Raw genomic sequence first — 26,126 nt, forward strand, 5'->3', positions numbered from 1 at the left:
GCTGAGTCTGCTGCTGCTGTTGTTGCTGAGGTTGTTGCTGTTGCTGAGGCTGAGGTTGTTGCTGTTGCTGAGGCTGTTGTTGCTGAGCCTGAATATCCTGTTCTTGTTGCTGTTGCTGCTGCTGCTCAAGATGTCCTTGTAGTCGTTCACGAAGATTTTCTGTACGTGGTGTTAGCATGTCCCTTTCGGACTCCACTATGGGTGTCGTTCTGGCGTACACGTCGTGGTCATATGTTACACCCTCAAGTGGCATTGTGTGAAGAAAGATGATGTCGTGATTGTCCGTGACGTCGCCTGTCTCGGCGCTCAGCCCAATGTAGTACTCATTCTTATCCATCTTAAGGTGAAGGTCGGATACGGTGGTGCAAAGCGCTTCGTCCCGCTCGCCATTGCGGGATAGATAGATAGTCAGAGCGCCCCTATCGTACCGAATCCGTGCCGTGGAGAGCAGCGCCGAGGTCTGACGGAAAGCGTATCGGCAGCTCCCTACATATTCACCCCTGAAATCATTCTGTGGGCTGTACTTCTTATTCTGCGAGCTTCCGTCGTTGAACAGCACATACACCGCCGGATTGTCCCGGAGGCCATCGTTGTCGTACGTGTCAAATATAATGCCTATGCCAGGAAAGCTCATTGGTGTAGGCATTATAGGGCTGTTGTGGCTCAGCTTGTTTGTCGTGATCCACAGCGCAAAGCCATCAGCGCCGGCGCTTTTTCCATGGACATGAAACCCAACGACAATCTCAAAAGAAGGCATGTCCAGCGGCTCTCTGTTCCAGACATACCCAATCTGTCCCCTACGGTCCGCCGTCAGACGAATATAACGATCAGTGATGACGGCGGTGCCGCCAATAGACCAATGCAGCAGCTCGTCCTCGCCGTAGTAATTGCGCAAAAGCGGTGGGGAAAAGGAATGGTGCTCAATCACACGCTCCGAAGTGCGGTGGTGCTGTTCCGTCGTCATACGTGGCCCTTCGGCCACGGTGGCACTTGATACCAACGCCGCGGTCATCAACACGAAGGCGACGCTCCACAAGAGCGAAGCCAATGCTTGTGACGCCATAGGCCTCCCGCCGCAGAGTACCCTTCTTGCCGGTGGATCTTCAGCCAAAGGCTGCTACTGTCAAACGGTCCTTCGGTTCCTGCTTTTCCTCTTCGTTCAGTCCGCTCTGCCCGACAAAGGGAATGTAGAGTATGTTTATGTTGGACAGACTGGAGTCCTGTCGAATCTTGTTGGAAAAAAAATTTTTTTTTATTATTATTTCGCTACTTTTCCTTCGCCTTCTCTTGGCCCTTTTTTGTAGGCGCAGTGTTTCCTAACCTCAACAGGGACGGGAGGAACATGCACAAAACCCACGCAACCCCGTTACACACAGAGAGAAAGGGAGGATAAAAAAAAAGGCCAGAAAAGCGAGCATACACTCACCAAATGCATGTATACATATAGTCCTGTGGCGACACTTCCTCGTTCCCCACCAATGGGCCGTCACGGTGCTCATGGCAATGACAGGCGCATTTACCCCATTCAATTCGTAAAACACATATCTTTGATCTCTTTTGACGAATAATATCAAGTTGATTGGCGGGGCAATGAACGTCATAGTCCTATTGAAGGGAAGAGGAGAGAAATAGGGGTAAAAAAAAAGCATTAATAGGAATAATAATAGAAACAAAAAGTAAAGGAAAGGCAACCAATTCCTAATTGTTTAACAACTGAAGAGCGAAAATGAGCGGTGGCGGTGGTGGTGGCACACCTCAAATGCATGTAGGTATATAATAATACGGTTGTATGACCACTTCTCCGTGTTAAGGAGCATATTCCTTGACGCATCATTTCTTTTTTACTTTCCTGCTCCCCACCTCCACCCCTCATTCACGTACAGACTGACACACCCACACAGTTGCCATGAGGACACGTAAAGGCAAAGTGATGATCGCAAAAGCGAGCCAGCATTACCACTGCGCCAAATAATAATAGTAAGTCCCTCTCCGCCGAAGACACTTCCTTCTCCACCTCCTCCTAAGGCACATCGATATTCTCTTTGCTTTGCTTCCGTTTTTCCCTTCACTACAGTCGGAAACTGCGCCACCCCACAATCGCACCCCTCTCACGAGGACACACGAACATGACCACTCATTGCTCCTTGCGTGCGTAGCCGCAACTGACCCGTCTCCCATCTCTCAAATATATTGCTCTTCTTCGCACCATTGCCCCCCCCCCCTCGCGTCAAGATCGGTGAGGCATGCTTCGTTGTTGTTTTGGCTGTTTTCACCCGCCTTGTACTGTGTGTCAAACCAAATACATGTTATATGAGAAGAAAGAAAAGGTGTGGACTCGTTACGATAGGGCGGGGAGAACAACTTCCCGCGCCTCTCCCTATCTATGTCGACGCTCCTCAAACACTGGCTTCCACTTCACCCCTGGCGTCATTCATACAAACACGTGTGGGGCCCATAGAAACATACATGGGAAAAGATTACGAGGAGTAATACAAAAAACACCACCCAACGACGCACGGGCACAAGGCAGAGGGGGAAAAAAAAAACGACAGGATGCCAAAAATTATATATATATATAGAGAGAGAGAGAGAGACAACACACACACACACACACACACATAAATGAGTATTTGGGCACATAGATGCAGGCCTCTATGATGCATGCATGGAAACATACATATGTATGTGCATGCCTGTGTGCCTGTTTGAAGCTACGATGCCGCCGCTCCCCCCTCGCGAGTAGCCATTTCTATTCGGTATCGTGCAATCTCCCGTTGCAGGTCCATGTCCACCTCTATTTCGTCGTCAAATGTCTCACCAGTGAGAGGATCCACGTGACCAACACGATGCACAACCTCCTGTAACGCGTCCAACTCAAAATGATGACCGTTGCGTAACAATACAGGCTCACGCATCAGTTTTTTCGTCAGCATGCAAACATACCTAGATGGATGCTTGATCTTTTTCCTTGGGTGGGTTGTGCCCTGCTTCGTCTCAGAGTCCACACCCTTCAAAGTTTGTGCCTGCCCGGAGGTGGTGGTACTCGTTGCAGCTTCCCCAGAACTCGCGGTGAGCGGCACAAGAAGTGAGATATCGCCAAGAAGTTGACCAACAGCCAGTTCCATCATCAGTATCTGCAGCATTTCCAGTTGCTCCTCCAATACCTGTACCACGCGCGCCTCCTCATTGACCATTTCCGCATCCTTAGCTTGCAGCCTGAGATGCAGCTGCGCAACCGAGTCATTGCCAAGGTCAAAGTACACTGAAGTTTCGTTTGCGAGACAATACGTGAAGGCTTGTGCCACCGTGAATTGCGCCCCAGGGCGTAGCGGGCTCTTGTCGGTTGAGATCAAATTTATCAGTGCAGTGAAGTCCGCCACCAGAACCTCCACCTTGACAGCATTCACGTTACACAAACCCTCTAGTGTGAGAACGAGAACAAGCATACCCATGTACTCCTTGAAAAGTCGAGACTCCAGTTTATGCACCTGCCGTGTCAAGGCCCCGAGTGATGACGCAAGTGTTTCGCAAGGTGCCAGCACTGGTCGATAGAGGGCAAAGCGTAACAACCGCAACACGGCAATGGCAACATTCATGAATGGGTTGTTCTGCGACTCCAGTGTGGTGTCGCAGGTGGCCTCCCAGCAACAAAGTGCAAGGCGCAAAAAAGGTATCACTGTTCCTCCAAGAAAACTCTGATGCTGCGCCATAAAAGACTGCTGATAGTCACGCACGAGATCCATCCGTTCGCAAAAGTCGGCTAAATTCAGCAACATCACTGCCAAGTAACGGAATACCCCCAAAAAACGCATCGCCACGCCGTCACACACCGCGTCTGTCACAGAGATTTGGCCTTGCAGGATCGGATCAAGCCCTTCTTCACGCACAGCGATGGCCCAGCGTGCGTCAAACTCCTTAAACAGTTCATGCAACGAGTTATGCTGAGATAAGTGAATGAGCAGCACGGCTATTTTTTCTTGAAAGGCACTTATCTTTGTGGTCTCAATGGGATGATTGTCGTCTGGAACGGCAAAGTAACTTGCAGGGGTTGTCAACTCATAGATGCAACGCACACAGGCCTGTACGATGCCCCACTCAAGCGATCGATTCTTGATAATCTCCTGCAGTGCCGACATCAGTCGGACGTCGTCGCCATTGTATAATTGTCTTAGCAGATCTCCTGCCTTGAGATGCGCGTAACCACTGCAGCGAAATAACAACACTGTGAGCATCTCTTGTTGAGTCTTAACGATCTCCGGAGGCTGAGTTTCAAAAAACTCCTCAAACGTTTCATTCAGCCTCTGGACGGCGTCAAGTAAATCCCCTGTGCAAAACCCAACGTTGGGAACGTGCGACAGGGAGTATAGACATTCCAGAGCCAAAATACGCGCGCTAGGATTCTTTCCGCCATCATTCGCAACGTCCACGAGCTGTGAGAGCACCTTCTGGCATACAGAGCGGTGTTGATCGATGAGGGAGAGAGCAACACCCGGCTCTGTGAGGCTGGAAGCTAAGCAAGCGAGCGCGGAAACACTTGTCGTCTCGGGGTCCTGATCCACAAAAAATGTGATGGCGCCATGAAGCGACATAATTCTCACTTTTCTTTTCTGGTTTGCTTATAATTTCAGTTTCTTTTTTTTGTTTTGTTTTGTTTTGTTTTGTTTGCTTCCTCCTCAGTTTATTTTCTTCTTGTTTTGTTATATACAGGTAAATAACTCTTATTTGGATTGGATCTCCCGCAACGGAGTTTATTTCCCTGCGGTGGGGGTTGTGTAAGGCAGCCGTGACAAATGTCAGTGATGCATAAACCGGGTGGAAAGAAACAACAGGGGTTAGCAAAAAGAGAAAGAAAACAAGAGGGAAGGAGAGAAATCTGTATAAGACGATGCCCAGCCTAATCTTAGCCGCACCTGCGCCCCTCCTCTTCCTTCTGCCCCCACAAAGAACAGAACACATCCCCCTTTGAAGGCACTGGTAAGATACATGCAGATACGCGGCATTTTCTCACAGGCAACTTTCTTATCCTTCTTGTTGTTTCCCATTTTTTTTTTGGCCTGTTGTTCCCGCTTTGATTCCAACGGCTCATGTGGATGTCATGTCGCTGAAGGCTTGTCGCCCCCCACTCCTCCCCTACCACTCCCCCCCTTCCCACGTCAAAGCCGCGCAAAGGCAAAAAAAAACACACACACACAAAAGCACACACGCCTGTATCTGCACAGGCATGCCCACAAGCAACAGTTGATGATTACCCGTCCTCTCAATTGCCCCGCTGTACGTCGGTCGTTGGCTCCCCATTTCTGCGTCCCCACGAAAAGAATCATCTTATACACACCCTTTTCGTATTTGTATCTGTAGGTAGGCCCTGCTTCACCGCGCTTTTTGACATGCCCCGTTCATGCCAATCAGCTGGACTGTTCAGTTTGCAAAACAAGTAACAACGCAAGAAGAACATATACCCGTCCCCCACGTATTTCCGACGCCTGCACAGCCGTTGAACTACTCTTCATATTTCTGCCTCCTCCTCGTTGCTGTCTCCACCGTCATTTTCGGCGTCGGCTATTAACCGCATTTGTCGCAGTGCTATCACTTTGAGTGCCGCCCAAAACTGTGTTTCCTGTGTCGTCAGCAGCAGCCGTTGCGGTTGCAGCGGCATAAACCATAAAGGACACGCAGAGCCTATCCCAAAGACACGACGCAAGTTCTGAAAACTGAACCTTCGCACTACGGTGTCATCGCCGCCGTCACTGGTGTCATCCGTAAGATAGTTGTACGACCCGCTGCGCAGTGATTCATAGATGCGGCGCTCCTCCCGCCGCAAAAGTCGTAGTGTGCTGTCGCCTCTTCCTAACAATAATACGTCCTGCGTGCAAAACACCAGCAACACCACCATGAATGCACCAGCGAGGATAATCACCAGAAGCAACATTGCTGGTGCGCCCGCTAAAAAAACACGAGCGCGTTTCGTGTTGGAAACCACAACGATGTGCAGCAGCGATGTCGCCAAGAGAATAATGAGGTAGCCCATGAACAGGAGGAAATGCTTATGGTTGTCAATGCCAATGCACCGGCCAATCCACGGGCAGTGGTGGTCCATTCCGTACACGCAGGTACAGCATCTCGAGCAGTGATGCGTCTCACCCAATTTGTAGATACGGCAAAAGTGACAAAGCCGTGCACCTCCAAGAAGAAAAAACATCTCTTGCTCACAGCTCTCCGGAGACCGGTCAAGGGCTGCAATGCCGTCGGAAGCAATCAAAAAAATATCCCGGTGAGGCATCCACAATCGCCCATGAGAACTTTGCACGTCCGTATCACCACCACCATCACGACGACGGCGACGACGGCTGTAAACCACACTAGTTACTTGTTGTTGTTTTTGTTGTTGCATCAGAGCACCTTCCATATTGTGCATAAAATTCACTGCAAGGCTTGGCGAATTGTAATAGGGGTTACTGTTGATCGCCTGCATCTCCTGCGCATCCGCCAGTGCATCTTGAGCGCACTGAGATCTCTCCAGCCACTCTTGCTGCTCCACCGCGGTAAGGTTGTGGTAGGCTGTATCGTTTGCCCCATTCTTCACCTCTCCGTGCATCCTGCCCACGCCGCCGTACGTCACGACATCTGTCAGCACTCCACGCATAAATGCCTCAACGCGCTCCGCGACAAACCACGACGGCGGCAAACCCGGGTGGATCATTAACAATACCCCCAGTGACCACATTGTCATGAAAAACGCCGCCGCGGCGACTGACGTCAAAAATATATCCAGCGGCGTTGGCATGAAAGAAAGCAGGGGTACGTACAGAAACATCACCGCAGTGAGACTCCCCCACATGATGAGAAGCAACGTGACAACAAAACCGGCCCACCGCCTGGCCCCACGCAACGCGCTGCGCAATGATGATGCAGTGGATGTCTGCATCGTGTGCCGCAGGAACAGAAAAGCAAGCCACAAGCACCCAAAAGAAGAAGTCAACAAGCAAATTAATATATATAACTACAAATACTGCACCTTCAACAAAAACAAAGCAAAAACACAAAGGATTCAACCTTGAAAAATAAATCCACAGCAGGCCACTTGACGCAATGGTAACAACGATAAAATAAAAACCCTGAAAAGCTGTGAGCGAGTGAGTGAGAGGGAACACCACACCTCTTCCTTCAGTTACATAAGGAAGAATAATGTTTGGGAGGACTATTTCTGTTGGTAACTGTCGTTTCTACACTGTCTATTTCCTTCCTCGTACCGCTAAGACTCCACCAGCCACGGTGTGGGTAACGGAAACCAAGAATAAGAAATAAATGCAGAGAAAAATAAAAGCACAGAGAAACAACACCATCCCACAGCAAAGAGGTGCGACAAAGAACACACAGAAGGCACGACCCCCACTACTCCTACATCCTTCCATTATGCGAAGCCGCAGCCAAAAACAGGATCACACAAAGAGAAAGAAAAAGAAGAATAAATGGAAACGACCAGTTCACGCTGCGGCGATGTGTGTGTATATATATATATATTTGTGTGTGTTTTTACACACAGATAACAAAGATGATTCTTTTCATTGGTGCATATTTACTACACTTTACATCGTCCTTCTTCTTGGTAGTTTTCTCCCTTTACTTCATACTCTGTTGTGGTTTCACTGATTTCTACTGATCCCCCTACTGTTTTTTTTTTTTTTTAGACGTCGCTCTTCCTTGCTTCACGACCACACCGTTCGACTTGCAGTTACTTCACTCACCAGCCCACCCACCCAGAAGCAACATTGTGATGCATGCGTCAAAGCGAGGGAATGATGCAGGTGGACAGTGGTGGAAAAAGCGTTACAGTTTAATTCGTTACGCAGCGGTTGCTGCGGCGCGTCGCCTCCCACGTGTCGCCAGCAGCTGCTCCATCAAGGCACTCATTTGCGTCAGAGACTGCATTTGCTGCTGCGAGTTGGCATCCCGCACAAGCTGGCAGAATCGTGTGGACGAAACCGCTGTTGTGTGGTTGACGGACTCCAACAGGAAGGCCCACGCGTTACACGCATCAATTGGGCTCACAAAGTCGTTTTCGTCAAGAAGGTTATCCTCCTCCTCCTCCTCCTCCTCATCGTCGATGTCTTTGGTGGTGGCCCTCCGCTTCCGCGTGGCGGCTGTCGCCATAAGCAGCGCCTGCAATTGACTGTCACCCGCCAGGGCTGACGCCTCGCTACCCATGCTATCGGCGTCGTCGTCCAGGTCGTCATCGTAGTCCTCCTCATCTTCATCATCGTCGTCGTCATCCTCTCCGCTGTCGCTTGATTCATCCATGCTCCATTCCTCCTCATCATGCTCATCCCCGCTCCGCGTGTGTCCCTCCACCTCCATGGCAACCAGAACACCCTCGCTATGACTGAAACATGCCAGCACCTCGCCTTTTACGACACCGCAGAGCACCTCGTCCAGTGTCGTTGCCAGCTGCGCCTGTTCCGCCTGCAGCCGTGCAAGAACTGCAATGGCCATAATAAACAGACGGCGGTCGTACGATCGTAGCACCGTTTGCATAGTTTCCCCCTGCACAAGCTGCACATAATGTGCAAAAAAGGGTAAGAGGGTACCAGCAGCGGAGAGCGTTCTAACGGTCAGCTCCGCATTCGCAAGTATCGCGGAAAAAATATTATTAGCAAACAAGAGCGTAAGCGTGCGGCGTCGCTTTTTTTGACTGTTGGGGTCAGTCAAGACGCGCAGTGCGGTCTGTATAATGTATTCAACGAGGTTGTCCGTTGCTGCTGTGGCGTTTGCATGGTTTCCATCCCGCTGCTTGAGCTGCCACAGGTTTTGCAGTATTGAATCGTAAATCTTGGGAACCGCGGCAAGCTCACGCAGGCACAGTATGTGGCAGCTTTGCATCACGGCATCACACATCGTGCAGACAACCTGTGCGGGTGTCGTGGAGGCCATTTTCACCGCAAATTCAGGCATTGCACAGAGGTCACTCATCGGAAAAAGGAGAAACTGCTCCGGTGACACGCAGGCAAAATTGTCCAGTGGTGGAAGCATTTGGCTAAAGTAGTCAACCGCGCCTTGTACAACGATTTGATGAAGGCATGGCAGCAAGCGCCACGTAAATGACGCGACAGCAGAACTCCGTGACAACATTGTGGTGAGCAACATGAGTGAGGCATCCATAAATCCAAGACAACCTCCCTTCTCCTTCGACAACACCATGTAAAGCATCGGAGCGATGCGTTCCTGCATCTGAAAAATCAGATCCCGTTGCTGCGACGTGTTGAAGGAAGAGATCACCACCGGTTGCTGAGGAATCGCACGCACAAGTACGGTGAGGGTCTCCAAAATTTCGTCAGCGGCCATGACACTTTCAACAACGCCATCCTCCTCAGTACCCATCACACCCATCCCTGCTGCACCGCTCTTCTTGTTTGCAAACGTTTCGGACACGAAATCATCAACTTCTGCGGCAAGGGCGCGCTCCAGGACTTGGTAAAAATGTTGCACCAACAACTCAGTGAGGTGCAGCGCCCACTGTGAGAGAACATCACGGTAGTGCTTGATCGTCTTGCGCAGGGTGCGAACCACGCCCTCACTGTCCATAAGGCGCATAGCACAGAAATAGTGTTGAATGACGTCACTGAGGCAGGGCGTGACGACGTCCCGCGCGTGTGGGTGACAAATGAGGTTGGCAAAGGACATGCAGGTTTGAATCCGCACTGGAATATCTGGATCTTGTAGAAGTGGAAGAACTTCCACGAGAACACGCTGAAACGCCTGTGGGCTGCTCCAGTGAATTTTAGGTGCAAATACACTCAACACCAACACGCTGCGAGCGCGTAGAAATCCAACAGGATATTTTGCTGCAGGTGCCACGTAGTTCGTAAGGAGCCACTCCACCTTCTCATCTCCAAAGCCAATGGAGTGTAGGACTTTGTTAAATTGGTAAATGGTAAAAAATGCAGCATCCACAACGCGTGCCGCATCAACGTCACCGTGCGCCGCAGCCGCAGCATGCGCTATGAGACGCCCAAGTACGTACTGTACAACATGGTTCACAAATTCTGTATCATGAAATGGTTTGGAGGGTATCGTCAAAGAAAGCATGAGGCTTGAGGAAACCACCTTCGCGCTGTATAAATCCCCCGCGGGGCTCGTCTGTAGCCGCACATACTCGGCGGGGTTTGATGCCCATAACTCAGCATCTTCGACTGAAAAGGTGAGACGTGGAAAAATGAGCATTGTAAAAATCTCCTCAGCATTTGGTGCTATAATCTTGCGGTACGTTTCCCGGCCACCCACTGCCATGGTGAGGATCTCCAGAGACATGATGTAAGCCTTGGACGTCAAACGGCGAGGCACCGTATGCCACCGAACAAAGTCGAGTGCATGTTGCACAAGCCCAAGCAAGTAATGATCACAAAAGTACTTCGCGGCCGCGCGTGCACGACGTTCACAGCTTTTTGGAGACAGTGCCTGCAGCAGCTTGAGTCCCAAGTTTTCTACCCACTTCAACAGCTTCCACACGGCGGACTCATAAAATACGGAAGAAAGGTCCGAGTCGTCACCGTCACCGGTGGGAATGCGTGAACGATACAGCGGTAGAAGCGTTGTGTGAGTTGCGTCCAACACTTGACCAATGCAGCCCTTACAGAGTCGATCCATCCCCGATTGATCGCAGAGAAACAGTGGCCAGCGAGCGGCAAGGAGAGAATCAATGCACTTGAGTGCAATGCGTAGACAGTGGGATAACTCTGTGTGCCACGGGGACACAACAAACATAGATGGTTCCAACCTTTTCAGGCTTGCAGCAGCAGAAGAAGAATCACTAACACCATTCATATGGTGTGATTGCTGTTGTGCCACCAACTCCTGCACCCAAAGTGATGCCAGCGTCTCTGTAAGTGACAGCAATGATGGGCAAATGTTGTTGATGAACTTCTCAATAGCGTCAGCGTCGATTTTAACTGCATCTTCGTAGACTTTGCAGCAAGCCCGCAAGATACCAACTGCCCCTTTTAGGCGCAGTGTGGCGGTCTCCCGTGACGACGCTGTGTCTGGCAAAACGCGTAGGCCAACAACACACTCGTCGAGTATTACTCTTAGATGCGGCATCAGCGACGGCCACCGATGTGGGTAGTCGTAGTGGATAAGTTCTTGCGTGGCGGCGAGCAGCTGTCGTCGCACCAACTCCGGCACATGAGAGCCACACTGGAGTGGAACAATGCATTCTCGTACAGCCTGCTTCGTTTCTTCAGTGAAATACGGATGCCGGTTCCAATCGCTGCGGCCCAACACATTACGCACACGAATGGATGCAGCATGGAGTGCCTGCCGTGTCTCCGCAGGAACGCCGTGGAGTGGAAGCTCTTGACAGGAAAAGTGGATGAGCCGTATGATCAGCCACGGGTCAGCGGAGACGTGCGTGAGGGCCGCCTCAGCCTGCTCCCGCACATTTTTGTCGTCGGAGAGGGTACCAACAAAAATCTGCAGCAGCGCCTCGTTGCTTGACATCTCCACCCAATCGCTCAGGCAGTCTTGAAGCGCCCCTCCACGTCGGCCAAAGTAGAGAGATACTAAAAAGGCAGAGAGTAGAGTCGTAAAAGAGAAACACATGTGGTTTACGCCACACAGACGAGGAATAGGACAAAAAGCAAAATCACAACAAAACAAAAAAAAAGGAAAAAAAAGTCGATGAAATAAAAATATGACTGCACACGAATGCAGTCACAGAAAAAAAAACCATGGACGTGCAAAACAAAGAAAGAAAAACATCCTCGTCTATAGAGAAACTCGAGTATAATAACCACAAAAACAAAAACACAAAAAAAATCGTAAGCAAAGCAGCAGCGTCAAAGCCAGTGAAACTATGAAGACTCAACCTTCCGCGGCAGATGATGTTGTTCTTGATGATGGAAGCCAAGCCGCTCAAGAGTCTCTCGTGGAGGCGTCTTGGAGAGCGGCACACGGCCGTGCCACTGCACCATTACCACGAGACGCCGCACAGGCGCAGCCATCACACGCTCAATATTCCCCACATTTAACAGCGTCACACCTTGCGGTCCACCGTACCACTGCAAGAGCTGAATGCGGTGCACCGGCGAGAGCGCCTCATACGCCGTCAATGACATAAAAAGACGAGCCACGGTCTTGCCGGCACTGTTAAGCCCCATCAACTCCACACTGCCACCCACAAAGTTTTGCACCTCTGTTGCAGAAAGATTTAACACAAGGCGGTACTCGCTCCGCAAATGCTTCTTAAAACGGTCCCGCTCTGCTGCAGAATCAAATTGCATGTAATCCATAGCCCATGCGCAAATGCCGCCGCGTCCACACCAACCCAACATATCCATTGAAAGCGGCATTGTATCCGCCTCGCCTGCATACGTAACGTCGTGGTTAATCATGTCGATACCGTCGTTGCCACTCTTGTTGCAGATTGAAACTCCTTTCGGTAGCGAGCCAGAGAAGCGGAATTGGTGCTCTGCAGGAATGTTGAGACACTCGGGTGCACACATCCGTGCAATCACATCAGCGTCTGCCGAAGCCAGTGCATACATAAAGCGGCCGTCTTGGGAGAAACAAACATCCATGCACCCTCGCAGATAATTTCTCGTGGATTTAAACTCTTCACGAAGGTCAAAAATTTCCACGGGTGGTCCAGTGTTTCTCGCATGCGATGAGCTCCGGCGGCCCTTGAGGGGACACAGAAGCTGACGCACAGGCAGCGAGTGCGTCATAGTGGGTGGAAGCGGATAAAGAACTGCCACGTGTCGTGCTACTTTTGCAGAAAAACCAATCGATTTAAAAAATGTGTGCAAAGAGATGCTGCAGGCAAGAAAGATATTCCAAATGTCATGTGGGTTGCAAGACGACCAATGATGTTCTTTGCTCATGAAGAGTGTGGAGAGTTTAATGCCGTGTACATGCCGCACGGCCTTCATCAATCGACGCTGATCCCGCACACAAGCAATCTGTTCTCCCTGACAAATGGACGTGCACGGGCCTGAGGGCCCAGTCAGCGGCCGCAGCGAAAATGAGGTGTCTATTGACGCTGTTGAGGGCATCGAGTGATACCTGAGGCAGGGCGCCGCATACAAAGCCTCATCTGGGCACATTCCCCTTACAGCCTTTTCCTCCCCCATTTGTCGTGCTTCCATGAGAGGTATAGGCGTGCCATCATCACCGCTGCCGCCGTCAGACGCCTTCGCGTCATCGTCATCGCTGTCACACCCCGATTGCTCAATGATCTCATAGGCGTCAAAGCGTCCACTCTGGCGCAGTCGACGGCACTGTTTCTGTAGCTCACGTATAAACCGCTCTGAATCTGTAAGCCTCGCCTTCAGTGACAGCCCAGCTTCCCGCTCCAGCTTCAATTCGTCCTGCAAAAGTGTGTTGGCCTCAGAAAGGCGGTGAACAGACTGCACCCATGTGTTATCGCCAGACCCTGTTCCCCCGTCGGCGTCATCCGCAGTGGTGGGTCCATGACGTGGCTTCTGACTTCCATGCAGCAGGGGACGTCTTTGCTTCTCCTCAAGCTCCAGCTCCAACATTATTTTCTCACCCCGCACCTCTTCAAGGCGGCGCAGCACCGTCGTCAGAACATCCATGCGACCGTTTGCAACAGACACAGCAGGGACGGTAGAACCAACACATAAATGGGCATCGCCTTTTTTACCCTTCTCGCAGAGTAGCAGTTCAATTGTTGAACGCATGTGTTCAATGGTTGATTGCAACGTGGCCGCCTCCGAAGGCTGCGAGATCGGCTGAAAGAGTTGGACGCCCCTCGCGTGGCCCTCGTCGTGGTAAGTCTTCAGGCCTGTCACGCCCATAATGATGCCCTCCAGCATAGAAGTAATGTTCATCATGTTGACACCCTCCGTTTTCAATTCAAGCAAAGGCAAAGAGCGTGGCATAAGGGATACCAGTCTCTCTACCTGTGGGTAGACTATCTCAAGCACCGCGTCTCGGTCACGCAGCTCTCGTTGTGTCCTCTCTTTCTGCCAAACAATTTCCTTGGTCAACGTTAGCGCGTATCGTTGAAGCTCCTCTAGCACTCGTACCGTGTACGTCCCCGGTGTGTTGTCTGGCTCTTTCTCAGCGTCGTCCTGTTGGAGAGGGACATCGACTCTCGAAAGGTGTAATTGACATTGCGAGTATGCTGCCACTGCCGCCTCCTCTGTGGTGTTCAAAAGTTGTTGTAAATGTGCGCTGCGTTCCTTCTCATCCAGCAAGACCCGTTGGGTGCTCTCCAGGGACTGTTCCGCCTCATGCAACCGCTTCGTAAGCGCAAACACTCTGCCGCGCAGCTCGTCCACCTGCCGCGTAGCCAACCGCATGACATTAACGGCGTAACTCGCATGCTCCGAACCGTTTTCCTCGCAGCTTCCACTTGTATTCCTAGCACTTTGGGCTCCATCTGCCTCGCCCCCCTTCACTTCCTCCTCAAGTGTAAAACTAAGCACCTCTGCCTCGTCGTGAACGGCAGCAAGATCACCCCAAAGGCGTCTAACAGTTTTGCGCAGCGCCTTCATCTGTTTGTCCTGACTGGCTGTGGTCAATAACTTTGGTGCAAAGGTGAATGTGGCATGCCCCTCGTCTCGTGAGTTTGACATGGCCTCAGCGAGAAACGTGGGTGTCTGCATCATAGAGAGCCGTGCTGGTATAAGCTTCGACCAAACATCCAAGAACTCCACTGCCTCTTGCAACGCAACGTACTCGCATTCGAAGAACTCATCCTGCATGCACCGACAGTGTGTGGGGTTCCCCACAGGGCACCTAAAGCTCTTCCCGACGTGGGCGAGGCGGGTCACATGGTGTTGTAAAAGAACCTCCTGCAACGTCACAGTTCGCATCCAGCCTTGCAATACTTCCTTTTTGAGGTGTGCCTCCACTGCAAGACGCCACTGCGCTAACGTCATAAACTCCAACTGACATTCTAGCATAAGTAACATGCGTTGGTAAGCTTCTTCTGCGTCGAGAGTTTGTGGGTGAGGATCAGTGCGCCTTGACAGAGAATCATCCGCGGACGCGACAATGTCGTTCCCGGAAAGTCCTCCCTTTGAGTTCAACGAGTGGGTAGCAGAAAATGAGAATGCAGAGAGGTTCTCCGAGTCCTCATTGTTGCATAAGAGCGCCAGGGGAAGTACAAGAAGTACTTCGCTCATTTCTTACTGCCTTGAGAGTACGCGCGTACTTTACACGACTATTAGAAACTTTGTAGTTTTTTTCGACAAAATATGTGTAGTTACAACACTGTTTTGACGTTGTGCGATGTATGTGTATGTCTGGGGCGTGTTTCTGCCCTTTTTGCCTCTCCGTCTCAGAGAGGCAAAAGTCCGCTCACACGTACACGCTCGCCGCACGTTCTCTCTCCTGCCGTACCGCTGACAAGGATGGTGGTACAAAAAAAAAAACCCTACAAAGTAGGCTGTGAATGGAGCACAGCTACGGAAAGTGGCATGCGTGGTCGTAGAAGAGAAAATCCACAAAAAGAGTAGGGGAGGAATGAATTGGAAGAAGCAGTCGCAGGACGCCCACCCGTTCACTTGAACCACCTCCCCCCTGCCGCACACTTCGCTTCGGTCACTGGGCCTGCAGGATAGGTCAAACAAACAACGGGGAGGCAAAGGACCCTGCATCAGCGTTAATGACGGAGGCTCCGCTTGTGTACCGCTGACAACAACTCTTGGCAGGCAAAACAAAGAAATAGTAATGAACAAAAGCAACAACAATACATAAGCTGTCGACAAACAAACGAACACCAAAAAAAAAAAAAAAGGCCTTCGTAAGCGGCCTCAACTCCGTCATTCACTCACTCGTTCACTCTCTCTCGCTCTCTCATTCGCCCTGATGCCGAGAAACGAGAAAAATCCACGCAAACTTGGCGGTGGAAGATGTGAGCCGTGTGTCACAACTGTTAGCATCATCGACCTCACCGAATGGCCACGCATGCGCTCAATTGTTGGCAAATCCGGCACGATGCACCCACCGTCACCGTACCACGCCGTCAATGTGGCGCGGTGACGCTCCGAAAGGGAGCGGAGGGCGTGAGAAGAGATGACAAGTCGCCGCTTCGGTGATTCATCGCGGGGCATATGCGAAACGATCTCCACGCACTCATTAGCAAAATTCTCCACTTCTGCGCGCGTGAGGTGAATAACGGTGCAGTACGTCTCGCGCAGGTGCAAATCAAACGACTCCTTCTCCTCACGGGATGGAAAACACATCTCATCCAGTGCCCATGCGCAAACGCCTGCACCGGCCCATCCAAGACTCACGACGGAAGAAAAAGAGGAGTAGTAACAAAAACAGTTGGCAGATGGTACACCGAGTCGGCGACGCAGCAATTCCGCAACGTGGACTGTTGCCGTACGTCGAGCATCGCTAAAGGTGTCGGCAGCACCGCAACAGAGATACATAAAGTTGCCATCTGCCGAGAACGCAACGGCATCGCCCATAAAATATACGTCAGCATCTTTGACCTCAGCACGCAGATCAATGATTTCAAATAAATCACCCTTTTCTTTTGCCTTCGCAAAGAGTAGAGATTCTAGATTTTCCTTTGGAACCTCACCATCACGTTTAGGTGATGTCGGATAGAAAACAGCCGCCCGTTTCACTGTTCGTGTCCCGTCCGTATGCGTCCACTGATGCAGCGAGAGACTATGTCCCGCAAAGAGACTCAAAGGCCGCCGCGCGTATCGTTCTGCCTCGCTCTCGGTGGAAAGACGAAGAAGAACTGGACGCACACCACATGTGCAGTTCAACATCATAATTAGCCTCCGCTGCTCGTGTAAAACAGCGTGGTGGATTTCACTGGTACGAGATTCCATAAAGGACTCCTTGGGGCCAGCGTTTGAAGACATTGGGGGGGGGAACGACGATGCTGACGGCGGTGGTAGTGGTGGTTTCACGCAATTACTGCTGCTGCTGCTGCTGCTGCGATTAACAGTATCATTAGCGATTTGCAGGTCACATGAAGGGGCCTGGCGGTTGAAAGCATAAAATTCCGCCCGTGTCTCTTCCAATCGGCAAACTGCCAGTGTTAAAGCGTCAAACGTGTCATTCGAGGTCCCTGCTGGGTTCACGTCTTGGACCATGCTCGCTTGCCGCAGTTCCAGTTCTCTGATTCGCTCCTGCACGGCAAGTATAACTTTTTGTGGGGTGCAAAACGCGTTCTCTTCTCTACGAAACGCGGCATACGCACTTCTTCCTCGGCTGTCGTCGCAGCGTGCCGCTACTTTGGCGCATGCTGCCAAGTCGTTCAAAAACAAGCAAACCTCATTTAGCTCCCTCTTTATCGACTCTAGTCGTGCTGTCTGGTGCTCCACCACGCGCACTGACGCTTGTAGTCGGTCCTCCGCAAACCTCTGCGCCTCCTGGGCGCGTGACAGCTCTGGTGTATACATCTCCACAAGGAACTTCTGCATCTCCTCCTTCAAAAGTTTCTCCGCATGCTGCAGAGTACCCATTGCGTCTAGGGACTTGTCTCCTCTCGCGGCGTTGAAGCACCGCTCCAAGTGAAGTAGCCGATGCAGCTGGTATTTCAATAGTGTCTCTCGCATTGTGAGCTCACGCTCTCGTCGCTGTTGCTGACGCTGCAGAAACGCCAGATGGCACCTGACAATGTGATTCGTGTGAATTTGACTCTCATCAAGTGCAATCATCTCACGGAGAGCAGCTTCTATTTCCTCTAGATCTTGCAACCTGCTGTTCGCGTTGAGGCGCTTTTCCAAGTCTCTCTCCGCGAACTTTTGGATCCATTCATATAGAGCCACATGGGTGTAGTGCGACGCGGGTGATGAAGCAATAAAACCGCCCTCCGCCGCACATGGGCCCTCCACGTGGGTCTCAACGACAGCTCGCGGAGTGCAGAGCACGCAGGGCTCCACAAAAATAATCTCGCTCATGGCTGTTTCCTCCACTTGTCACGCTTGCCGCGGAGGTCCTCACCCGACGTGTTACAAAAAAAAAAAAGACCAAAAAAGTCGACAAACAACGCAAAACAAAAAAAACATTATAATTTAACAAAAGAAGACAAAGAACAAGAGCAAAAAAGAAAAAAAAGGAAAGGAAGGAAAGGGGTGGTGGAAACTGATGGCATATGGGGTCTTTTTAGACAATGATGGATTCCTGACATGAACAAATCGGTTGAATGGTTATTTGCTGGTTTCCTGCTCTCCCGTCCGGCATTTATAATTGCAGAAGGAAAAAATCATACAGCCAAAAGTTGGGATAAACGCACAAGTGTATACTCGTCCTGTTGACGCCGTGTCATATTATGTTCCACTGTTAGAGCCCGTGTTCCGCGCCCGCTCCGCGATCTCGTTGAGATTCATTACACGCTTTGAAATCTGGCGCAGGTGCTCACCAATGGCTGTGAACTCCCCTTCTAAAAGTTTGAAGTGTCGCGAGACATCTTGAAACGGTCTGTCGGTAAACCCCGCATCGTTGCTCCATGGCGACGGTGCTGCGTCATTAAAGCCCGGTTCCGCTGCAGCCCCTGCGTTTTTGCCCTTCTTTTCTGATGATGAGCCTGGCGAAAAGCTCGCCGCCGCCTTTGATGGAACCGCAGTGTCATTATCCACGGACTTGGTGGGGTAGCTGGCGGTTGCACTGTTATCCCGTCCGTGTGAATGTGTTGTTGTCACGGTGGTGCTGCACTCATCACTGTTGTTGTTGTTGCTACCGCCGCCACCCGCACAGGAGGGGTCTGCACCAGCAAAAATCATCGCCCGCATGAGATGGTCTTCCGAAATGCTCGCGCTTAGCAGCCCGCATGTCTTGTAGAAGACTTGTGTCTCAATATCCGAAATTCTGCGGAGCTCGCGAACAAAGTTCTCTTTTGTGGCAGCCGTGCCAAAGGCATTCATTTGCCCCGACGCAAAATCCTCCTCAATCTCGCGAAGTTCCGCCTCCACACTATTAAACTCATTTTGATGCATTTCGCTCCTTTGAAGTTTGCATCTTCAGCGCAAAAAAAAAAAATGAAAACACCAGCACACAAATGGAAGGGGGAGTTACCATCACGGACTTCACACGGCGCGGACAACAAAAACGAAAGGCACATAGACCAAAGGAATGTCGATCCTCCCCAAGTGTGCATGCCCGCATACGCCTGCATGCATAGACTTCCCAGAGCGAGGCACCTTTATTCTCTATAGCACTCTGTTCTTCTTTTTTCTATCACTCCTGCTCCGCAGTCCCTATTTGCCCGCATCACTAATTGACATAGTTTTCCACGTTGAGATTCGGCACTAACTGGCGCAGTAAGACGTAACCAGACAAAGACTCCTTCGCGATGGCGTCAATGGTAGAGCGAAGAGCATTCACCCGCTCGTTCGCATCGCGGAGCTTCACCTCCTTCCGTTGACGCGCCTCTTCCTCCTGACTCAACTGCAGCTCACACAGCTGCCGTTCACGAACAAGTCGCGCTATTTGAGCGTCCAACTCGAACAATTCCGCTCGCAACGCATCCTGTACAGTCTGATGCCGCTGCATCAGCTGGGCCACGTCTCCCACCTCTTCCACAGCGCTCCGTAGCTCCTCACGATACACACGCACACGGCGATTTGTGCTCAACAGTCGCCTGGCATGTCGCTCCGCCACCTCTGCACGCTCTCCGCTGCATTGACTATAGATAATCTCACGCACCTCCGCCGGCAGCGGCCCTTCTAGCATGGACAATGCATAACCTTTAACCACCCCAACGGGCTGTTGCCCCTGCGAGAGGAGCGAGGAGGAGGTCTGAAGTGTCCCAGGGGTGGTGTTGTCGTTGTGTCCACTGCTTGCCGCCGTCGTCTCATCGTCTTTAAATTGACACAACGAAAGCAACGCCGTCGATGGCGTGACGTTGCTTGGCGTGGCATACTGTAAGTCCCCCAACTCTTTATTTTGCTTCTGCTGCAGCGATTCTCGTTGTTGTTGTTGTTCCGGCCGCGATGGCCCACTGAGCCACGGATGCTTCCGTGAAGCCGCATTCCGCCTTGGGTAACTGCTGGAAGTGGCAGATCGATGGATAACGAGGCGATCGGGCCGGTGCATGTCGGATGAGATACGCTGACAAAACAAACACAACAAAAAGACGAGAAAAGTTTGGAGCGCGCCTCACTCCTCCTGTATAAAGAGATACGATGTAGAAAGAAGAGGGGGGACACTGCAGAAGCGCCTCAAACATCAAGGCAGTCTACATCACCAAGTAGGTTGAGAATACACAAAGCAAAACAAAAACAAAAAGCGGGAACGTCAAATATGAGCTCTCATTTATTCGATAGTTGGTGGCATTGCCCCAAATGACCACAACAAATAACTACTCCACAGCGCGGGGAGCACATGTGACAGGGGACTGGAGCAAAACAAAAGCGTGGTGTTGGCCAGCACAGAGAATGCAACGTCACGGGGCCTACATGTTCGACATAGCGAGGTGCAGCATGTTGGCCTTAATAAATTCCCCCGACGTCTCGTAGTACCCAATGTTTTTGTAGAAGTTCTTCACCGACGTCTGTGAGTGAAGAACGAGTTTCGATATTCCCATCTTCTCCCTCGCGTACTTCTCCACCGCCCGCATGAGGAGGACGCCACACTGCTTGCCACGGTACGGTTTCAGCACACACACACGCTCCACCTTTGCGACAGGTGCGTCGTATGCGTGAATGCCGCAGTGCGTCACAACACGGAGTCGTGCCGCAGCGACAGGACAACTTTTTTGTTGTTGTTGCTGTTGCTGTTGTGGATTGTCCTCCTCGTAGAGGACAAAATGAACATCGGAGGGGTTGTGATCGTCCTGCTCTATGGAGACCGGTACCCCTTGCTCCTGCACAAAGACGCGCATTCGAATCGATAACGCGTCGCGAAACAACTCACTCCCCTTGTCCTGAGAGCTACGCACGACAAACGGCATTGTCTCCAACTTCAGCCACTGTGCCCGAAGAAGAGAAAAAAAAAAAATACAAAGCAAAGCAAAGTGACAGAGGTTTGCGTTACAGGGGGCCGCCATTCATTATCGTTCCGCCAGTTTTTTTTTTTTTTGCTCCCCCCACCCCTTCCCTCCGGAGGGAAGAGAAACACAGGAAAAATGGTGTGCACGTAGCACAAAACGTGGATAGCAAAACTCTGCACCTCCAAAGACTTCACGTGACGCAAACATGAACACAATGTCCCCCGCCCTCGCAGTATTCGTCCCACATGTTCCTTGCCACCTGCCGCGCCCACACAGAAGGATACACGCACTGATGCGGAGGCATATCGTTTGGTGTGCATTGGCCACCACAAATGAATGGCGCAGGGATAAAAGAAAAGAGGCAGGCTAGCCCTCATCTCGCCGTTATTGTCAGGCGCAAGGCATTACCGACTTGCACTCAATACTTTGATATCATCCTTTCAAGCATGCGTATCTGTTGCTGCAGCCGCTCAATGTTTGCCACATTGACCCCCGCCTTCCTGTATAACTGCAGTCGACGGCGTTGCGCCACCGCGTCCAGTATCGCCTCCCATGTGAACTCCTTGGCGTGGTAGCAGTGAAAGACTGTGCTCGCCCACGCTACGGTGCACCCAAGGAAGTACGTCATTGGTTCCACAAGATTCCAGTCAAACACAACAAAAACCCAGCGAAAGAGAATGACAAACTGCGCCAAAAGCGCGGCGAGGGTGAGGTAGCGGAGGAGCGGGACATAGCGGTTGTCTACAGCGTGGTCAATGCGGTACTTTTCGGCAAGCAACGGTGCAACTTCCTCGCGCTTCTCACTCAAGGTGCGGCGCAATTCACGCACGACATTGCTGGTGCCCGCGTCGTCAGGTACAAGCATGTCGTGGAGAACCTCGTTGAGGGCGGTCGCATCCATAACAACCGGCACTCTGCCTGCCGCTGAAGCGCCGTAGGAGTGAAACAACGCAATAGACTCTGGAGTCAAATTCCCCGCTGGCACCGATGTCACACCATGACTACACGTCCGCAGAGAAATGCTGTGAGAGTGAAAATGATGATGCCTCGAGCGCAGCGGATGGATGATGCGTAGCAGTCGAAGGGCCCCCGCTTCTGCCACGGCCACGGTGCGGAGTGCAGCCATTCATAAACAAATATGCTCTCGCACTGGTATCAACGTCGCTCACCGCTCACTAACCACCGCAGACATGCCGCGAAATCCCAAGTTGCAAGAGGAGAGAAAAACAATACGAGTAGAGGAAGGATAGGGAAAATAAAATAACAACAAAACAATAAGCCAATACCGCAAGAGATCAGGCACTCAAGAAAGCCCACCAACCACAGACATAAGAAGAGTCAAGAGAGCCTATCAGCACACACATCGCACAGAGACAGACATATGACGCATTTCCCCTCTTTTTTCTTGCTGCAGCTGTTTACACGCTCTTTTAACTTTGCCCTTGAACCATTGTGGATGATGGGCCGTCGTTAATCGTCGCACCCAGGACGCGTGAACATCGGCCGTGGAAGAGGCTGTCCGCGACAAAAATTGAACAGCTGTCTTGTAATGGGCAATCGTCGACGAAGAGTCTGTAGTGCACGATCACCCGAGTCCCTTGCTGTCCTCAACACGGCGTCGTGGATACGCTGCTCATGCTGCTGAATAACTGCCATCACGGCGGAGCACAACTTCCACGTGTCAGCTGACCCCACAATATCACCACCAACCGCAAAAATGTTCACGGGCCATTCGGGCAATGGCGTGGGTGGAAGTTCCTCCACGACTTCCAAATGCATATTGCCATCCTCGTAGTAGTGCGCATAAACCTGCGTCTCACCCTTAATACACACCCACTCCTCCTCCGAGGACAAGTTGGTGGTGCACTCTATGACAAAAATAGATTTCCAGCGCCCGGACCACATGTTGCGCGGGAATTGACGCACCGCCGCCACCGCGATGACAACTGACAGGCAATCCTCCCCGCCACCGTAAGAATGTGGCTGTAGAACAGCCATGCTTCCTGCGCAGGCGGCGGCTGTGCGGTGAATGTCAACAAGCGTTCGCGCGGGACCCATTGGATGAGACCGTTCCCGTGTCCCCAGTGCGCTCTGCTCTGCCTGTGTAGCAGCCCCTGTAGCCACGTCCTCCCCAAAACACGCCTGCACGTAGCGGGCAACTTCCTGTTGTAGCAAAAATCGGGTGTAACCAAGAGGCCCACTGTGAATGTTTGTGGCCTGCTTTTCAATCTCGCGCAGCACCTCTGGCATTGTTGATGCTACATCCAACGTAAACGGAATAACCCGCAAAGAAATCTGTGACACAGGATCAACCTCTATGTACATCTGCAGCGCCGCATCAAAAAAAACATGGCTGAGTTCGTCAAACCCTTTATATGGCACAATATCATCAAAAGGGTCCACCAGCACCTCACCCCGTCGCTGAGGTGTCTGTGAGTGCCTGTTGTCAGAGGCCCCGCTATCGCGTTCGCCCACTTCCATGTCTTGACCACTTTTTTTATTGATATTGTCGTTTCTTGGGATAAACGTTGAACACTGTTGTCGAAAATACTCTTCTACGTCTTGTGCCACATTGCGAGCATGCAGGCAATGTATCTTAGCAAAGTGTTTTATACGTGACCCGAGGTGATTCTGCCGCCCAGCCAAGAAAGAGAGGTTACTGCTTGTAACGGTAACATTGTTGGGATCCGTAAATTGCACTTTGATCTCGTGTCGCTCGACAGATACAGCGGGCATAGTGAATGGTGTCAAATGACGCATATGGTATTCCATGCAAAGACGTGGAATGACCTCAAAGAAGAAGTGGTCATCGCCTGTCACCACACGAAGTGCCTTTAGGACGTTTTGAAGCTCGCCGGGTGGTGCAGCGAGGATGAATCGACGCAAGATATCAAGGGAGTCCATTGCCTTCCTCACCGCAGCGTCACACGCTGGCATCACTGTGTTTCTGTGAGGCGTCCACGTCGTCACACTTCCGGCCGTGCACATGAACACAGTGGTGTGTTATTTTTGAGGCAAATAAAGAGAATAAAGCAAGAACGAGAGCGATGGAGGGAGGGAGGGAACAATCCGCACAACTGCAACGTGAACTGTACCACCACCACCCCACACACACACACCTCCGTAGTGCCTGTGGGACCGCAGAAGGCAACTTCCCTCCCATCCCAAAGACGCACACAAAGAGAGAAAGAGAGGAAGATGCATACCAGTTCCCTCAATTTCCTTGAAGGAATCCCCTCTTATCATGAATCCAAGTTCGTCCCGGAGATAAGCGCACCGCTAGCAACGCCAAGTCCAAGTCCCATGAACAACCTAACAAAAACATTCCACCGCTGTTCCACGTCAGTAGCATTCCAATAATACCATAACCGCCCAGCCGACCCGCAATCAATAGCCAACGCTGCTCCTCGGATGACTTCCGCGCCCACTAATGTATTGTCCTGATGTTTGATGTAGTGTTGGTAAAAACTCGGATTCTGCACCTCAGCCGTCCGCCTTCCGACACTCAAAATAACGTTACTGTCCAATAAATCCTCGTAGGATGTTGCATGAGACGCAGCAGCCGTTTTGAAGAAAGCAAGGGTGCGCCATCAATGAATGACGTTTTCGTGTTGCCTATTCCTCCTCTCGCTGCTTCTGCATGCGCTGCCTCCATGCAATAACTGCTCTGGCACGTCCGTGTTTTATCCTACGTGCAACACTTTCCTCTGAACATGTTACGTACCCCATCATAGTAACAGGCATACGCCAATCGAAGAAGAATCCCTCCTACTGGGGTACTATACCCTGCACTCGGGTAAAAGTAATGGTGCAACTTCGATAAGATGTGGTCGGCAAAAGGCAAGCGTGGCCGGTGGTACCCATAAAAGTACAAGATAGACAAGAGATACACTACAGGGACGGTGCAGCGAATGCCCTGCATCGCGTGGGATTCCATCAAAATAACTCCTGGCTGCTCAGTGCTGCGCTCACACTGCAAGAAGAAGGGGTAATCGTGTGGATTAATATGGTAAAACAGGATGGAGAGCCGATCCATCGCCCCTGAAATCCCACATGGAGATAAACTCCCTTACTCCTTTACACTGTGATTCACTGCCTTCACCGCGCGTGGGGCAAAGAAGAAAGCATATATATATATATATATATATATAAAGAATAAAAAGAAGTAGTTCATGGGAAAGAAAAAAAAAAACAAGAGGACAAATAAATACGCAGAGTGAACGAGTCACCGTGAACAAGAGAGCTGTGGTGTTATATTACACCCTTCCCCCACCCACCCCCCTCTCCTCCTCCTTGCACAAGGCACGGGTATCTTCACCCTCTAGAAGGAAAGAGAGTGTGGGAGGGAGGAAGCACCACTCTCCTCATTCTTGCATTCTTTTCCTCACTACTTCTCAGGATATGTCCGTAACGTGTGCCCCCCCACTACTTCAGCCCACCTCTCCGTCTACCCACTCACGCACACACAAGCCAACGCCCTTCTCTCCATCCTCTGCCACACGACAACGAAAGACATGAAGGCCGTGAAAAAAAATAAATAAAACACAAAGCGATGCATATAAGATACGCATGCATCTTTCTCTCATTGTCTCCCTCTCCCTCTCCCTCTCAAATAAAATCGTATACGGAATGCAAACAAGGCAAAACAAAGTAATTCCCAACTATTATTACTTCTCCAATTCCCTCTGCCTTGTGGAGATGTAATGTAGCGGCAATATTTTTAAAAAAGCAGTGGAACACACTTAAAGTGTGTCAGAGACAGAGAGAGAGACTGCGTGCATGTGGAGAAAATCTGAAGGGAAGTTGGCGCCAAATACACTGCTGCCCTCCCTCCTCACATCACACCACCAAACAAAAAAAAAAGGCGTCACAAAGTTCTTTCGCCTTCCGTTCGAGATGAAAGAAGATTCTTCATTGTTTTGCTTGTTTCTTGCCTCCGTGAATACATGTGATTTTGCATCGACTTTGCTTATTTCTCCTCACAGCTCCCCACCACCACCGTTGCCCCGTCAATCGTGTACGTGAAAGAACAAACGTATGGACCGTGTGTGCGTGTATGTATGTGTGCGTTCAATACGTCGCAGCAGGAAACAACCCCGCCAGACAGAAATAAACACCAAGTGTAGAGAAATGCACTCCAGGACTGCGTCAACGCAGCAACGGGCAAGCGGAAAAGCAAACTCCCCTTCCAACAAAAGCAAAAAAAAAAAAA

General features: G+C 51.0%; 12 protein-coding genes across 12 annotated transcripts, besides 13 other annotated features; all 12 read right to left on the reverse strand.

Moving 5' to 3' along the window:
• Positions 1 to 1,063, reverse strand: TraAM80_03141 (putative lectin; the record flags this gene model as incomplete). Its single annotated transcript, XM_029380120.1, has 1 exon — positions 1 to 1,063. A coding segment is annotated over one exon (1,063 nt), but the record flags the coding sequence as incomplete, so codon positions are not given.
• A 572-nt stretch (positions 1,064 to 1,635) lies between these two features.
• Positions 1,636 to 1,681: a sequence feature (A-rich).
• Positions 1,682 to 2,577: 896 nt separating this feature from the next.
• Positions 2,578 to 2,594: a microsatellite.
• Positions 2,594 to 2,619: a microsatellite.
• A 23-nt stretch (positions 2,620 to 2,642) lies between these two features.
• Positions 2,643 to 2,704: a microsatellite.
• Positions 2,705 to 2,711: 7 nt separating this feature from the next.
• On the reverse strand, positions 2,712 to 4,589 carry TraAM80_03142 (uncharacterized protein; the record flags this gene model as incomplete). The annotated part of the gene is made up of 1 exon (XM_029380121.1): positions 2,712 to 4,589. One exon carries the CDS (start codon positions 4,587 to 4,589, stop codon positions 2,712 to 2,714), a length of 1,878 nt encoding a protein of 625 aa, XP_029240015.1.
• Positions 4,590 to 4,632: 43 nt separating this feature from the next.
• Positions 4,633 to 4,664: a microsatellite.
• A 515-nt stretch (positions 4,665 to 5,179) lies between these two features.
• Positions 5,180 to 5,203: a microsatellite.
• A 300-nt stretch (positions 5,204 to 5,503) lies between these two features.
• On the reverse strand, positions 5,504 to 6,922 carry TraAM80_03143 (putative zinc-binding protein; the record flags this gene model as incomplete). Its single annotated transcript, XM_029380122.1, has 1 exon — positions 5,504 to 6,922. One exon carries the CDS (start codon positions 6,920 to 6,922, stop codon positions 5,504 to 5,506), a length of 1,419 nt encoding a protein of 472 aa, XP_029240016.1.
• A 520-nt stretch (positions 6,923 to 7,442) lies between these two features.
• Positions 7,443 to 7,473: a sequence feature (A-rich).
• A 366-nt stretch (positions 7,474 to 7,839) lies between these two features.
• On the reverse strand, positions 7,840 to 11,589 carry TraAM80_03144 (importin-7; the record flags this gene model as incomplete). The annotated part of the gene is made up of 1 exon (XM_029380123.1): positions 7,840 to 11,589. One exon carries the CDS (start codon positions 11,587 to 11,589, stop codon positions 7,840 to 7,842), a length of 3,750 nt encoding a protein of 1,249 aa, XP_029240017.1.
• A 34-nt stretch (positions 11,590 to 11,623) lies between these two features.
• Positions 11,624 to 11,663: a sequence feature (A-rich).
• A 118-nt stretch (positions 11,664 to 11,781) lies between these two features.
• Positions 11,782 to 11,816: a sequence feature (A-rich).
• Positions 11,817 to 11,840: 24 nt separating this feature from the next.
• TraAM80_03145 (uncharacterized protein) lies at positions 11,841 to 15,140 on the reverse strand (the record flags this gene model as incomplete). Its single annotated transcript, XM_029380124.1, has 1 exon — positions 11,841 to 15,140. One exon carries the CDS (start codon positions 15,138 to 15,140, stop codon positions 11,841 to 11,843), a length of 3,300 nt encoding a protein of 1,099 aa, XP_029240018.1.
• Positions 15,141 to 15,721: 581 nt separating this feature from the next.
• Positions 15,722 to 15,753: a microsatellite.
• A 26-nt stretch (positions 15,754 to 15,779) lies between these two features.
• TraAM80_03146 (uncharacterized protein) lies at positions 15,780 to 17,885 on the reverse strand (the record flags this gene model as incomplete). Its single annotated transcript, XM_029380125.1, has 1 exon — positions 15,780 to 17,885. One exon carries the CDS (start codon positions 17,883 to 17,885, stop codon positions 15,780 to 15,782), a length of 2,106 nt encoding a protein of 701 aa, XP_029240019.1.
• Positions 17,886 to 17,940: 55 nt separating this feature from the next.
• Positions 17,941 to 18,058: a sequence feature (A-rich).
• Positions 18,059 to 18,254: 196 nt separating this feature from the next.
• TraAM80_03147 (uncharacterized protein) lies at positions 18,255 to 18,920 on the reverse strand (the record flags this gene model as incomplete). The annotated part of the gene is made up of 1 exon (XM_029380126.1): positions 18,255 to 18,920. The coding sequence occupies one exon, from the start codon at positions 18,918 to 18,920 to the stop codon at positions 18,255 to 18,257; it is 666 nt and encodes a 221-aa protein (XP_029240020.1).
• Positions 18,921 to 19,197: 277 nt separating this feature from the next.
• On the reverse strand, positions 19,198 to 20,019 carry TraAM80_03148 (uncharacterized protein; the record flags this gene model as incomplete). Its single annotated transcript, XM_029380127.1, has 1 exon — positions 19,198 to 20,019. One exon carries the CDS (start codon positions 20,017 to 20,019, stop codon positions 19,198 to 19,200), a length of 822 nt encoding a protein of 273 aa, XP_029240021.1.
• Positions 20,020 to 20,377: 358 nt separating this feature from the next.
• Positions 20,378 to 20,971, reverse strand: TraAM80_03149 (actyltransferase-like protein; the record flags this gene model as incomplete). Its single annotated transcript, XM_029380128.1, has 1 exon — positions 20,378 to 20,971. The coding sequence occupies one exon, from the start codon at positions 20,969 to 20,971 to the stop codon at positions 20,378 to 20,380; it is 594 nt and encodes a 197-aa protein (XP_029240022.1).
• Positions 20,972 to 21,332: 361 nt separating this feature from the next.
• Positions 21,333 to 22,040, reverse strand: TraAM80_03150 (uncharacterized protein; the record flags this gene model as incomplete). Its single annotated transcript, XM_029380129.1, has 1 exon — positions 21,333 to 22,040. One exon carries the CDS (start codon positions 22,038 to 22,040, stop codon positions 21,333 to 21,335), a length of 708 nt encoding a protein of 235 aa, XP_029240023.1.
• Positions 22,041 to 22,384: 344 nt separating this feature from the next.
• On the reverse strand, positions 22,385 to 23,851 carry TraAM80_03151 (F-actin capping protein; the record flags this gene model as incomplete). Its single annotated transcript, XM_029380130.1, has 1 exon — positions 22,385 to 23,851. One exon carries the CDS (start codon positions 23,849 to 23,851, stop codon positions 22,385 to 22,387), a length of 1,467 nt encoding a protein of 488 aa, XP_029240024.1.
• A 105-nt stretch (positions 23,852 to 23,956) lies between these two features.
• Positions 23,957 to 23,978: a microsatellite.
• A 624-nt stretch (positions 23,979 to 24,602) lies between these two features.
• Positions 24,603 to 24,950, reverse strand: TraAM80_03152 (uncharacterized protein; the record flags this gene model as incomplete). The annotated part of the gene is made up of 1 exon (XM_029380131.1): positions 24,603 to 24,950. One exon carries the CDS (start codon positions 24,948 to 24,950, stop codon positions 24,603 to 24,605), a length of 348 nt encoding a protein of 115 aa, XP_029240025.1.
• A 90-nt stretch (positions 24,951 to 25,040) lies between these two features.
• Positions 25,041 to 25,065: a microsatellite.
• Positions 25,066 to 26,126: the final 1,061 nt, after the last annotated feature.

Source organism: Trypanosoma rangeli (assembly GCF_003719475.1).
Source record: "Trypanosoma rangeli strain AM80 chromosome Unknown Tra_15.4_contig_00079, whole genome shotgun sequence".
Lineage (NCBI taxonomy): Eukaryota > Euglenozoa > Kinetoplastea > Trypanosomatida > Trypanosomatidae > Trypanosoma > Trypanosoma rangeli.